The 12,219-nt window shown below is 48.0% G+C and overlaps 1 protein-coding gene across 1 annotated transcript in view; it reads left to right on the top strand.

Moving 5' to 3' along the window:
- Window positions 1-413: 413 nt before the first annotated feature.
- LOC104507382 (interleukin-12 receptor subunit beta-2-like) overlaps window positions 414-12,219 on the top strand; it is a gene marked incomplete at its 3' end in the record, with an annotated part of 18,198 nt that continues 6,392 nt past the window's right edge. Inside the window, 8 exon segments of the mRNA XM_010148635.1 lie at window positions 414-441; window positions 1,435-1,761; window positions 2,411-2,525; window positions 4,143-4,318; window positions 4,525-4,664; window positions 5,367-5,511; window positions 8,309-8,388; window positions 11,427-11,646. Of these exon segments, the coding sequence (XP_010146937.1) occupies window positions 414-441; window positions 1,435-1,761; window positions 2,411-2,525; window positions 4,143-4,318; window positions 4,525-4,664; window positions 5,367-5,511; window positions 8,309-8,388; window positions 11,427-11,646 (1,231 nt within the window).

The raw sequence follows: 12,219 nt of genomic DNA, 5'->3' as shown, positions 1-12,219 counted from the left end.
GAAGTAGCACGAGGGGTACTGATGGTTTGTTCTTCTTCGCAATAAGGACTTGGTTCTGGGCTTGCAGGAGTTCTTTGGGAGGGAAGTGAGCCAATATTTCTTTTTCTAAAGTGCAGAGTTGTCTGTTTTTAAAGCACCTATAACTGTCATTCCTCTAGTTCTTGTCCCTGTCCCTAGGGAGAACCATCTAAAAATCAGCTGCTGCTTCAGATAGTGTCTGGAGAGTGACAACTTAGCAACGTTAGCAGAGAATGTTAATTAGAAAGGAAACAAGCGTTCTGGATATTCTGAGATTGTAAAATAGCAAAATACAAATATCTACGAATGACTTTCCCACTTTTTAGGAACTGGTAAAAGGTATTCATTTCTCTATAGGGAGCAAAATGCTGTTTGCATGGATTGTGCCCGCAGCAATGTGGTGGTTGTCGCACTTTGCAGCAGGTAAGATTTTTTTTTTCTCCCTACATAGCAATTATCACTTAAAAGAAGCACTCAGGCTAATTGGTTTGGGGTTGGGGTTTTTTCCAGCTTCTGTAGGATATACCAGCAAACATCTTTCATATTAGAGAGAGCAAAACTTGACACTTGATTAGGTTTATTTCCGTAAGAACTCCCTGACCCACTGCTACGGCTCCCGTGCTGCAGAGCAATGCACCTTGACGGTCTGGCAGGCTGTGGGCAGCAGCGTCTGCTCCGGCAGCGCTCCGCACACTGGCAGTGACCATGGGCAGGGGCACAGCCCCAGCTCTTGACAGAGGAGGCAAATAGAGTCATAGATGCCCAGGCACCGGCAGCTTCGGCACATGCTTATGCAGAATCGGTGCCTCGAGCCTGTCTCGTTTGTGTGCTGAGGGTGGCGTAGAGAGAATAGTTGCAAATAAGTTATGCAGGGAGGCCGTTTGGTTGAGTTCAAGGTAAAGATGTTGGTTGGCTCCACAGTTGGCTCCCACAGAGGCTGTCGGAGCTCACAAGGAAGGAGAAACGGTGCTCCGGTGATTCCCCTTTTCTTCCGTTCACCCCCAGCGCGAGTGTCTTGGAGCCTGGCACAAGTGATGGTGGGTGCTGAGCACAGGGTCCCCCCCGCACGCCCTGTACCACTTAAAAGATGGTGACACCCAAGGGCAGGTCTCTATGGAGAAAACACTGCTTGCCTCTCCAGGAGAAACATGCTGCCACCGCTTTACTGACACGTGGAGATTTCCTTAGAGAAGGAAAAAAGAGTCCTGGCAGGTTTTGCTTGGGGTTGTGCCCTTTGAATGATGCCTGGCAGTGAGCCCTTGGTGTCTGATCCCAGTTAATCCGGTTGGTGAAGGCTGGGCACAGCGATATCCCAGGGGTTACCATGCAGAGGCAGGAATCCTTGCATTACAAACGTGGGGAGACTCTCCGGGCGATGGGTTGGCAGTAAAGGTTTGTTTTCCCGTTCTGTTGCAGAAGCATGCAGCAAAGGGAACGCGCCTGCTAGCAAACCGCCCCACGGCGCCGTGGAAATATGTGCCAAGGGGAATATGACCACTAACACCACCTCTCACGTCCGGCCGGGAACCAGCATCACCCTCTCCTGCCAGCTGAAGACCCAGGAATACATTAAGCAGTGCAGTATAGCTATTTTCTTTAACAGCTCTGAACTAATTAGAAATGACAGCAGTTCAGTAAGGACCACGTTTCTAGTCCATACATATGGCAAACACATATTTACGTGCAAAAGGCATTGTAAAGGCAGGACAAAACTCATTTGTGGAATCGATATAGAATCTGGAAGTAAGGAGAATTTCATTATTCTTTGTTCTTAAACATTTCCTTTGGTACCTCTGAGATACGTTAGAAACTAGCAGCGGGTGGTCTTTTCCAGAAAAGGTGCTGTCTTTCAGTGTCTCTCTTTATTTAAAATATTCCTGGCTGTGACCGTAAAACTCTGTTATAGATAAACGGAGAGATGCCTACCCAGAGCGAACATCATACTCTCCTGTTCTATCCTGACACCCACTAGTCTCTCCAGGACACGGGTGACTTACAGGAAAAATTTTAAGTCAATTTTAGATTTTCTTCAAGCCTGATGAGCTGCTGCTGCTGCAGCCATCATGTGCTGTATCAATGCTGCTTTTATTTTTAAATAAAAAAGGAAAATGGTTGATTTCTTCCAGGAAAGCTTGTGGTGCCCAGTCTGGACAGCTGTTAAGCACTTGTGTTCATCTGGTACCCCTGTAAAGACGCTGGGGTTTCGCTCAAGTGTCTGAGGTCTCCACAGGCTGCAGAGATCATAGACTCAGTTGTTTTCACATATAAAGATTATCAGCCTGAATATTTTTGCACTCACTTGTCCATAAACTCTTAAAAAAAAAATCAACACAAACCTAGCATTTCCTATCAACACCTTTAAGAATGACTCTGATGAGAATATCTGTTTAAGATCCTCCAGATGAGCCAAGGAACGTGTTGTGTATCCAGCACGGGACGGATGGCCATCCCACCTGCTCCTGGGAGAAAGGCAGGCTCACATACATCAACACTGTATACGTAATACAGTAAGTAACGCAGGGATGCAGGTTCCTTTATACCTGTAATTGTATCTTGAAGGGGTTTTAACATTTTTACACCATTTACTGAAGATTTACCCTTACCATGAAAGAGCTGGTTTATGAATAAATCAATCCAAGGCTGCCAAGAAAGCAGGTGCAGCACTTAACCCCCTTTTTTTGGGCACCTCTGTGGGTGCTGCTCCGCAGCAGGTTGGCTGCTTCTAGGTTCAGCGGATAAAGAAGGTATGGCATGCCACAGCTCCCGTTTGGAAAGGGAAGGTTAGTAGGGGAAGGGGCCTTAAAAACAGCTGCTCAAACCTGCTGTTTTCCTCTGTTTAGTGATTCTGTGGTTAGCAGTGCCTGCACCAGGAATCCTTCGGTCAGAGCTGCTCACTTTCTCCCAGAGCTTAGCTAAGGAGACGCAGAGGGACTTTGCTCCAAAATGTGTTATTTTTGTTTCCCGTGTTAGACCCAACCTGTATTTTTACTCTTTCCAGTTTGGCTGAGCCTTCCCTAAAAAAGATTGCGGAGACTTCCGCAGCAAACTGTGGGGAAGGAGCAAAGCTTCCCTAGAGCCTGAGGAGAACTTTGGATTTGGGGAATCATTGTGCATAGGAGGAACCTTATTAAAAATTCCTATTCAAGCAAACTTGTAGGTAGAATGAATTACCTTTGCCCTTTGCAAACCACTGGGTAGGCTGAACTCTTACCCATTTGTTTCTGAGGTGCTGCATGTCGTTACCATCTCATTACCTTGCGAGGCTCACTCTTCTTCACCACCTTCTTCACCTGCTGTGTTGACCAAGGTAGCAGCAACCGTCTCAGTAGCTTGTAGAAATCTGTCACTGCTCTTCAAGCAGAAGGAGAATATACAAGGAATGAGTAGAAGAGTAGGAAAACGTGGATAACGAGTCCTCAAAGTGTTGTAACGGTACGCAGAGATATGGCAGTGCTTGCCAGTAAGTTATTAAGTATATTACAAACTACAAAAGGTCGGCCTGAAGCAACATGATATAAACATCTCTGGTTCAGGTGGAAGAAAACACACAGGGAACCCCAGTGAGTTATCCAAGGCAATGGGGTGAGTGGCAGATGAGAATTAAAAGTTGTGTTTGAAGTCATGCGGTCTGACTGTTAGACTGCAAATAAATCACATTTTAAATCACAAACTTAAGTAAAAAAAAACCCAAAACAACAAAAATAAACGCCTAAATCTGTCACCTCCCCCAGGTCTGTGTGCCAACACCCATTTCACAGAGAAATGTCAGGTAATCAACATTAGGTAAGCATTACGCCATGAAAGAGGACCTACTCACTCGCAGCTCAGCAGAAATCCAGAACAATTTCCTTTATCTGCAATTTAAACCAAAAAGCATTATAACACCTTTCCTACCGCTTTAGCTAGAGGAGTATTTACTGTAACCCCTGTGTTTAAACAGAGAAGGTAGGTCTTCCAAAGAGCGGATGGCCTGGCTGGCTTTCAGGCAGCGCTCCTCCCGTGAAACTCACCTCGAGGGACCCGGAGCGGCACAACGGGGACACGAGCCGTGCTCCCACGCGCCCAGGGTTTAGCTTTCCGGGTGTACGGGAGGGTGTTAAGCCGGCGTTTTCCTTCTGTTCCAGGCTATCAAACGGTACGGATGTCCTGTGCGTTTCAGAAGGAAGCCTGAATAAGAAGTTTGGCTCGCTGGCTCTGAGCAAGTTGAATTTTGACTCTACTTACACCGTTGTGGTTGCCGCCTTCAATGAGCTAGGGAGCGCTTTCTCACAGCCTCTCGTGTTCACGTTAACTGACATAGGTACACACGTTTCCTACTGCCTTTCCCTTAGTCCCAGCCCTCTAGAAAGACGGGAAAGCATTTTGAGCGCTTTCTTGTTCAAACCTCCCAAAAAAATCATTCATCCAGGCCAAACCAGTAATTCTATTTCCCATGTGACACCCCCCCCCCTTCGAGCTCTGCTGCGTATCTGAGCGCTGTTTGCCTGTTTCTGTTTTTGCTGCTAGTGAAACCACATCCTCCCAACTTTTTGGTGGAATTTGAAAGTTCTTCTGTGACCAATTGCACCATTTTTTTGCACGACGAAGCACAAGGGCAGCACTGCAGGCTGAGATACCGTCCACTCACCAGGCACATCTGGAGCACGGTAATCCTCTTCTGAAGAGTAAAGGAAGTTATGATGATCCTTTGGGGTTGCTTTAATTATTTTTTCATTATTTCTTACTAGAATCAGTTTGTCCAAATTTGCCTCTCTCTGCTCTCTAACATCATATTTAAGAAAAACTATTGTCTACGGGTCAAAAGCTATCATTGGTCTGAAACTGAATGAAGTTAAAACACTGATCCTGTAAAAAACACCCACAAACCTGTGTGCGTGAATAGTTCCCCTTATGTCAGGTGTTGGTATGATGCACTTAGGAATCAGAGCTTACGTTTGAGCCAACATTCATTGAAATATGGTTGTACCTGCTCAGTGTAGCTCACAGCTACAGGTGTGCCATTTCCAAATATTTGTGCCTTCCCCAACGTCGATTGGAAGCCTTTGCTTTTAAATGGTAAAATAAATGTATGTCTTGAAGTCGAGTAAAGCAGGTGAACAGAAAATTTGTTATCTTTGCATAATTCAATGAGGGTTTTTTCGGATGAAGAACTGCAAAGCGTGATGATTCATTGCATCATTCTTTGAGTTTACTATCTGACTTGCCTCAGATCAGGGGTTTCCCTGTTGTTTTTTAAAGACTTGTTTTGGCTGGCTGGCCTGCCTTTGGGCAGTAACTCAGCCTGTCACTGCCTTCCACCTTGACTTCCTCATGAGCTCAACATTGTATGTCCTTTATCTTCATTAAAGGTTGAAAGCTTCAACAGTGAGAAATGCAGTCTTTACGGTCTGGAGCCGCATACATCCTATGAGTTTCAGGTCAGCTGTAAAATTCACCCTGAGCGAGGACATTGGAGCAACTGGGGCACGTATCAAACCCAGACCCCAGAAGCAGGTAACGCCAGATGGCATAGACTTATAGTATGGTTTGGGAGGGAAGGGACCTTAAAGATCATCCAGTTCCAACCCCCCTGCCATGGGCAGGGACACCTTCCACTAGACCAGGTTGCTCCAAGCCTCATCCAGCCTGGCCTTGGACACTCCCAGGGATGGGGCATCCACAGCTTCTCTGGGCAACCTGTCCCAGTGCCTCCCCACCTTCTGCGGGAAGAATTCCTTCCTGATGCCCCATCTCAATCTCCCTCTTTCCGTTTAAATCCATCTCCCCTTGTCCTGTCAAGGCATCTCCTGCCCTAAGCCTGTGCCTAACCTTTGCGTACAAGGAGAGGCTTCACCTAATGACGCCAAACCGCTGCTGGGTTTGTGCCGGTTGGTTTGCTGAGCCTCCGCAGCTGCGGACTCAGAGCCAAGAGGAAGTAACTGCTCTAACAGGATCACTTTTTTAATGAACAAACAAACGAAGCTGTTCGCGTTTCTTGCAAAACGGGAATTTCAAGAGTTCACTGAGAAGCTCTGGAGGATGATGCGTTTGACGTTGAAGGTTGGAGGAACTTCTTCTGCGTTGCCCAGAGCCGTAGCAGCGCATCTGGAAAAGGCAGAGATCATTGTGCAGTTTAGCTGGGGAGAGAAAAATATTGTGTTGGTTGATATCTAAGCATTTTACTGAATTCCTGCAACAACCCTGTGCTGAGGCTGGGTTGTGTGCTGTGGTACCCGCTCGGGGCGTTTTTTTTGGGTGACACGCTCTGCGCCCGACGATTTGCTGAGAAATGGGGTGAATTGGCCAGGAAACTGCCTGAACTCTCTCAGCTCCGCTGATGCTAACAAGTTTTAACAGAAAAGTTTAATTTTGCCCAGTCATCTTTTCCCAATTAGAGAAATGATTTCACTGGGAGCCTCCCCACACCAGGTAGCTTCAGCAGAGGAGAACCTGGCCAGGTGTTCGGGAGAAGGACGTCCCACCAGGAATTGGGTGAGCCCAAAGCGTTTTGGCTCCAGATGGCACAGCAGACTCCAGGGACAGGCAGCACCAACCCGAGGCCAATCCTACGAGTTTCTGCCAGCCCTAATATCGGCTGCCTTGGGCTGGCCGCAGGCTCAAGGACCTGCCTGCCTTCACCCCAAGCTAGACGAACTCGCATGCTGCAGAACCTTCAGTTCTTACGGGAGAAAAAAGCTGCTCAGACGTTTGTGTTTCAACCAAGATGCGTCGGCTGCTTTGGCATCCCCTTTTTTCATCTCCTGCTTGGCTTTCTTTACTCATTTTTGTGAATTGCTCTAAGCTCCTCAGGCTAGTGCCGTTATTAGTCATGCGATTTACCACTACTGACAGCATCAGTTTCTGTAAGAAACATTGATTGAGGCAGAAGGTGTGAACTTTTCCTTCCCTCCCCCACCTTCCTCTCAACAGTTTTCTCCACCTTCTCGATGCACCCCAGCTTACTACGGCATTTGTGGTCACCACCCCTCTCCCCAGCCGATGCCATAAACCGAGAGTCTTTGCAGCTAATCCAGGAGCTTTTTCTGTTCTCAGAGTAGGTGACAGCAAGGGGAGGTGGCAGGCGAGAATCACTGGGTACATCCCAGTTGCCCTTCTCTGAAGGAGCTGAAGGTCTACCTGTGACATTGGCCTTTTGCACGTTCAGGAGGGAACCTTTTCAATGAGCCGAGGTTTTCCCTGTTTCTCTGAGCTGCCACAAAACTCACTTTATGCAAGCACTCTTCATAAGTGAGCTTTTCCCTCCCCCCAGGCTAATTGATGGTTCACATGTGAAATGAACTTCCGAATCTGAGCTGGTGGCCAACAGATGCAATCCCACATTTTGCATTTCCCTGCTTTGAGCTTGCCCCTTCCTCCCTCGCTCACAGCGAGCGTGCTCTGGTTTTATTTCTTCTGTCTGTCCTGCTTCTTGTTTCTATTCCAGTCACCACTGGCAGTTCATACAGGCCAAATAGCTCTTAACATTGCTGGCATTGAGGGTGTTTTCTGTCGCTGAATTTAGCGAACAGCAGGCAGCCCCATTCCAGCTGGGGCTGTCCCACAGCTGCCTGCCGCTTAGGTTATTAGCAACAATTATTATTTGAATTTGATGGGTTTGTTTTGGTGAGGGACCTTGAGGAACCAAACTTTGTTATCTTTGGTCACACTGACTTTCTTTATCTGGTTCTGAACTGCCAGAGCCCGTTGTTCACTGTTTTCTGCAGCCAGAAGCTTGCTTTAGTGTTATTTTGGAAGGGTTTTTTTACAAGGGTTTATAGTCACTCTGTGGCTAGAAGGAGAATCATGGAACGAATGCGGTTTTTTACCTCTGACGAGGTCCTGCCCAGCTAGCTCCTAAAGACACTTACTGCTCAGAGCCAGGCAGTGAAGTCCTGCAGATCCCACAAAACCTTTCATCCAAGCTGTCCCTTGGTTTAGGACTGATGTAGCCAATCCCAAAAGACCTTAACTTGCCCTGAGTTTTATGCAAAGGCAAGAGCCAATACTGTCACTTAGGACAGTAGGGAACCATCCTGATTACTGAGTGCAGGAATAAAGTCACCAGCCGAGCAAAACCCTCTTTTGGGTTTATTTATGAGCTTGTTCTCCTCAGGAGTACCAGCATGTGGGCAGTCATCAAGGCAGTTGCAACAGCAAATACAGGCTATTACATATTGCATCATTTCAGGGACATTTTAAATCTTAAATTTTAATTGTCTCAGGATTTTTACCTCCTTCACCTACCCAACATCTTGTTTGTTTGCTTCAAAATACAGCCAGTAATGCTGCTCACCTTTGCCTTCCTCACCAGTGCCGACCGGGCTCCTGGACATCTGGTACCGACAGCAGGACGTGGACTCTCAGTGGCAGAACATCTCTCTTTTTTGGAAGGTAAGTTGTTCAAGCGAAACCTGAGCAGACGCAGTAACAAAGAGCAAGGTTAGAGGGGGAACCCTGGTTTACGTGTTTGCAGGAACGGATTGAACCCAGGGCTTGCCCCAGTGCCCGGTGACCAGGACACCGACCGGCTCTGCTACCCAAGGCTGGCCTCCCCCAGGAGATTCACCAGCTCTTTTCTACCTACAGTTTCCCCTCTTACAGTTCCCCAAACTCTCTGTGGTGCTGGAAGTTTAACACATTCCCAGCCCATCACATCAGTGAAGCGGCGGTATCGCAGCTCAGTTACCACCTTTCCAAGACACACGTTCCCTCCCCCTTCCAAAAGGCGACCTGTGTCCCTGATGATTTATCTATCAGGACAGAACACAACCTGACAGACTTCCTAATTTGTTTTGTAATTAGCATCTCCCACTCCTCATTCTCCGCCATATGTGGCCAGGACAGGAGCTCTGGGAGGCCAGGAGGACACCGTACCCCACGTTCTCCATCTGCACACACCTTGTGTGTCTGCTTTGGGTATCAGCTTCCTTCAGAGCTGTTTCTGCTCTGGTTTGCTTACCTGAAGAACCGAGCAATGAAGGATGGGGGAGGCAGAAGAGGCAATTTGCTGTAATAGCCCTTTAAAGTGACCCAACCCCAAAAAAACCCTAAGAGCTGGATGTAGCTTGGGCAACCGAACGGGTCCCATGGGTGTCAGCGCTGTCTGGATGGACGGTCGGAAAGCATTTCGTCATGCAGCAGCAGCAGCAGGAAGAAACTGCTTTTCTCTACAGGTGTGAAGCAAATGGTGGGCAAACCACATGCAAAAAGGGTTTGCTAATAATAAAGCTGCAGGCCCGGAACCAGACAGACTCCAAGTTGAAAAAAGTGGGTTGTTCGGGTCTGCTGAGCAGAGCCCTCTGTGAGCTGGGGGCTGGGACCCCACAAGGGAGGTTTCAAAAAGAATTGAGATTAAAACCCAGCTGTTGGGCAAAAATTCCACATTACTATACATTGTTATCCAAGGCTCGGCGGTCTGCTACACCAACATTCCCAGGGAAGCCAAGCCCTGTTACCGGTGCCGAGTGTCTCCCCACACCGACGAGTGCTGCGCTGTAAGTGAAAGCCCCATCTCTCGTATAATCGTGTGACTCCGGCTGTTGTGGCTTTAAGACATTTAACTTTAAGGCCTTTAACCTGCAGTAGCGAGCCGGTGACACTTTCTGTGCCGAAGCAGACTTCCTGCAGCAGCACCATTCATAAAACGGATGCACTACGTTGCTTTTATAGCTTTTACGACAGCTACAAAGCAAAAGACCAGGAGCAACGTACTAAGAATGTAGGTTCTCACATTTTCACACAAACACCAAGGGAAGGATCACCAATTTAGTTCCAGCGGGCTTGCAGAATGGTTTCTGCCCTGCGTTTCCCCCCCAGCCACTGCCACAGTGATTGTGACACTGCAAATTTTTTCCTGTTTTTAAATTCTTTTTTTTCCTCTCTTCCTTCTTTTGTTATGACAAAAAAAAACCAAACCAACCCAGCCAACCAAGATGAACTCACTGCATAGGAACTGTAGGAAACTGTGAAACTGATAGTACAACTGCAGGCACCCGGGGTGGAAAAAGAGTGAGACATGTTACACGGGACAGCACAGCCTGACTTCTCAGAGATGTGCATCCTAGGTGGTTGAAAATAAATAGTTCTTTATCATAGCTTTAAGAAAAAATATGGATTTTTCCCATAATCAAAGCTTGCTCATTTATACAAACCCAGCTGTGCAAGTTCCCCCCTGCCCTGTGAAAGGTATGGCTTGAATTCAGACTTGAGGAAGGAGGAGGCTGTGTGTTTCCCTGTCCCCAGCCTCGTTGCTGCTTGGAAAAATTGTCAGCTTGCAACAAAAGCTGCACTTTTTTAATTCACTAAACTGGAATTAAACAGGAAAAATAAATAAGAAATAAAAAGAAAGATATATAACCTTAAGAGAGACTAATGGGAAAATGCATGCTCTTGGCGTCAGGGAATTAACTCATTGCATGGGGCTAGATGCCACGGGTTCCCAAGAGCAATGATGGAGCTGGGATAAGGCTTAGGAATGGAGAGCACGGGTCACAGGGCTGGGCGGCAGCAAAATCAAAGGGAAAACTCAGAATGGGCTGTCAGGTGTTACACCTGTCACACAAACGGGCAAAACTGTGGGGAAAAATAGCCACCACACGAGCTTTCTTTGGAAAAACCATGATATTTCTAGCAATAAAAGTGCCGGTTCACTTATGAGTAGTATTCTCAGGCTGGTGCTGGTGGGTAAACTGCACTGCCTTTGAAATGCATCAGCTGTACTCCAAGCCAACAGATTTTCAGCTAATTTAACTTTTTTTTAAAAAACACCTTAAAGCAGTCCCAACCAGCGAGCAAGCAATCTCTACAGCACCACTTCTTTGCTCCGGCTTTTAGAGAAGAAAGTAAAAACCGGTAATTGGTTACCAAAGAACAATGCCCGGTGTGTGCTGTCATCCAGCAAGTAACACCCTCGCGGTAAATCACCTCAGTACTCTTAGAACAGGAAAGGAAGAGAAGAAATTGAGCAACCTGGTCTAGCAGAAGGTGTCCCTGCCCATGGCAGGGGGTGGGCCTGGGTGGGCTTTAAGGTCTCTTCAACCCAAACCACTCTGTGATTCTGTGATAAATTACCTTGAGTGAAAGCTCCTCACTTCAGCGGGGCAGCTCAAGCATCTGGGATAGGGAGATGCTCTGAAGCCATCCCTCCCTGCGGGCAGGAGGGCTGGTAACAAGGCTCCTCATTTCCTTATGACTGCCTCTAAACCTCACCTGCCGTGGGTCCGGGCGGGACGTCTGCCTTGGGAGCGTGGGCTGCAGGGGGGTGGGTATGGCAGGTGAAATATTTGGTTCACAAATGGCCAACCACCCTTCCCTCCGTGAGAGTCCGAATCCTTCCCGGGCAGCCTGCCAGGACCCCCCAGCTTGGTACCGTCAGCCTTCTGCAGCCTTTGCTCATCAGGAAAGAGTCCCAAATGCACTTTTCCTCGCAGGCTTTGAGCAATTCGGAGGCGAGAGGAAGAATCCTGCGGTATGTGGTGACCTTCGAAGCCCTGGGCCAGCAGACCCCCCCGGCAGGAGCAGCACACCTTACCACCCAAACCAGCTACGCCAGCGTCACGCCGAGGGTGGACTACAGGATAACAGTCACTGCCGAGAACTCAAGGGGCAGGTCCCCCCCTGCATCCGTCGTGACCAGCCTGGGCACCCGGGGTAAGGGATTCTGCTGGGTCTGGATCACTGGGAGTAACGCTGGTGCTCTGCTACGTGCTGGATGCTGTGGAAGCGTTGGGGTTCCATCGCCCAGTGCTCACCAAGGTCCATCCCAATGGACCTTCCGGGATCTGCAGAGCAGATTTTCAATGTGGTCAGGGGTGTGGTTTCACGACATGTTAAGTTTCCCTGCGTTAGTGCTGCCGTAATTTCACCTCAACCCCTTCTGCTGACACAGGCGTAAGCCACACCATCAGACATCAGGCACCCGACGCAGCAGAAAATTAACCACGTCAACCAAAAAAACGGGTTTGGGTTTTTTCTTTTGCACGAGAGAGGTGGCAGGACTGAAGGGAAGGTGATGGTGAGGGGAAATCGCACAGGCTTCACCTCCTGTGAAATTGCAGTGTTATACCCACACAGCAAAATTAAGAGTTCCCTGAACTCACCCAGCCCCGAATTTCCTCTGCTGGTGCTGGGCATGACAGAGTCTCTCGGTCTCAGGTGGTTTGGCCAAAGAGGCAGTTCTCAATTTGCTCAAAGAGGGAGTTCTCAATTTGCTCTTGTTTTACT

This window comes from Eurypyga helias, unplaced genomic scaffold (assembly GCF_000690775.1).
Source record: "Eurypyga helias isolate BGI_N326 unplaced genomic scaffold, ASM69077v1 scaffold26143, whole genome shotgun sequence".
Lineage (NCBI taxonomy): Eukaryota > Metazoa > Chordata > Aves > Eurypygiformes > Eurypygidae > Eurypyga > Eurypyga helias.
The sequence above is the reverse complement of the archived record's forward strand: the minus strand, read 5'-3'. Positions and strand labels throughout refer to the sequence as shown.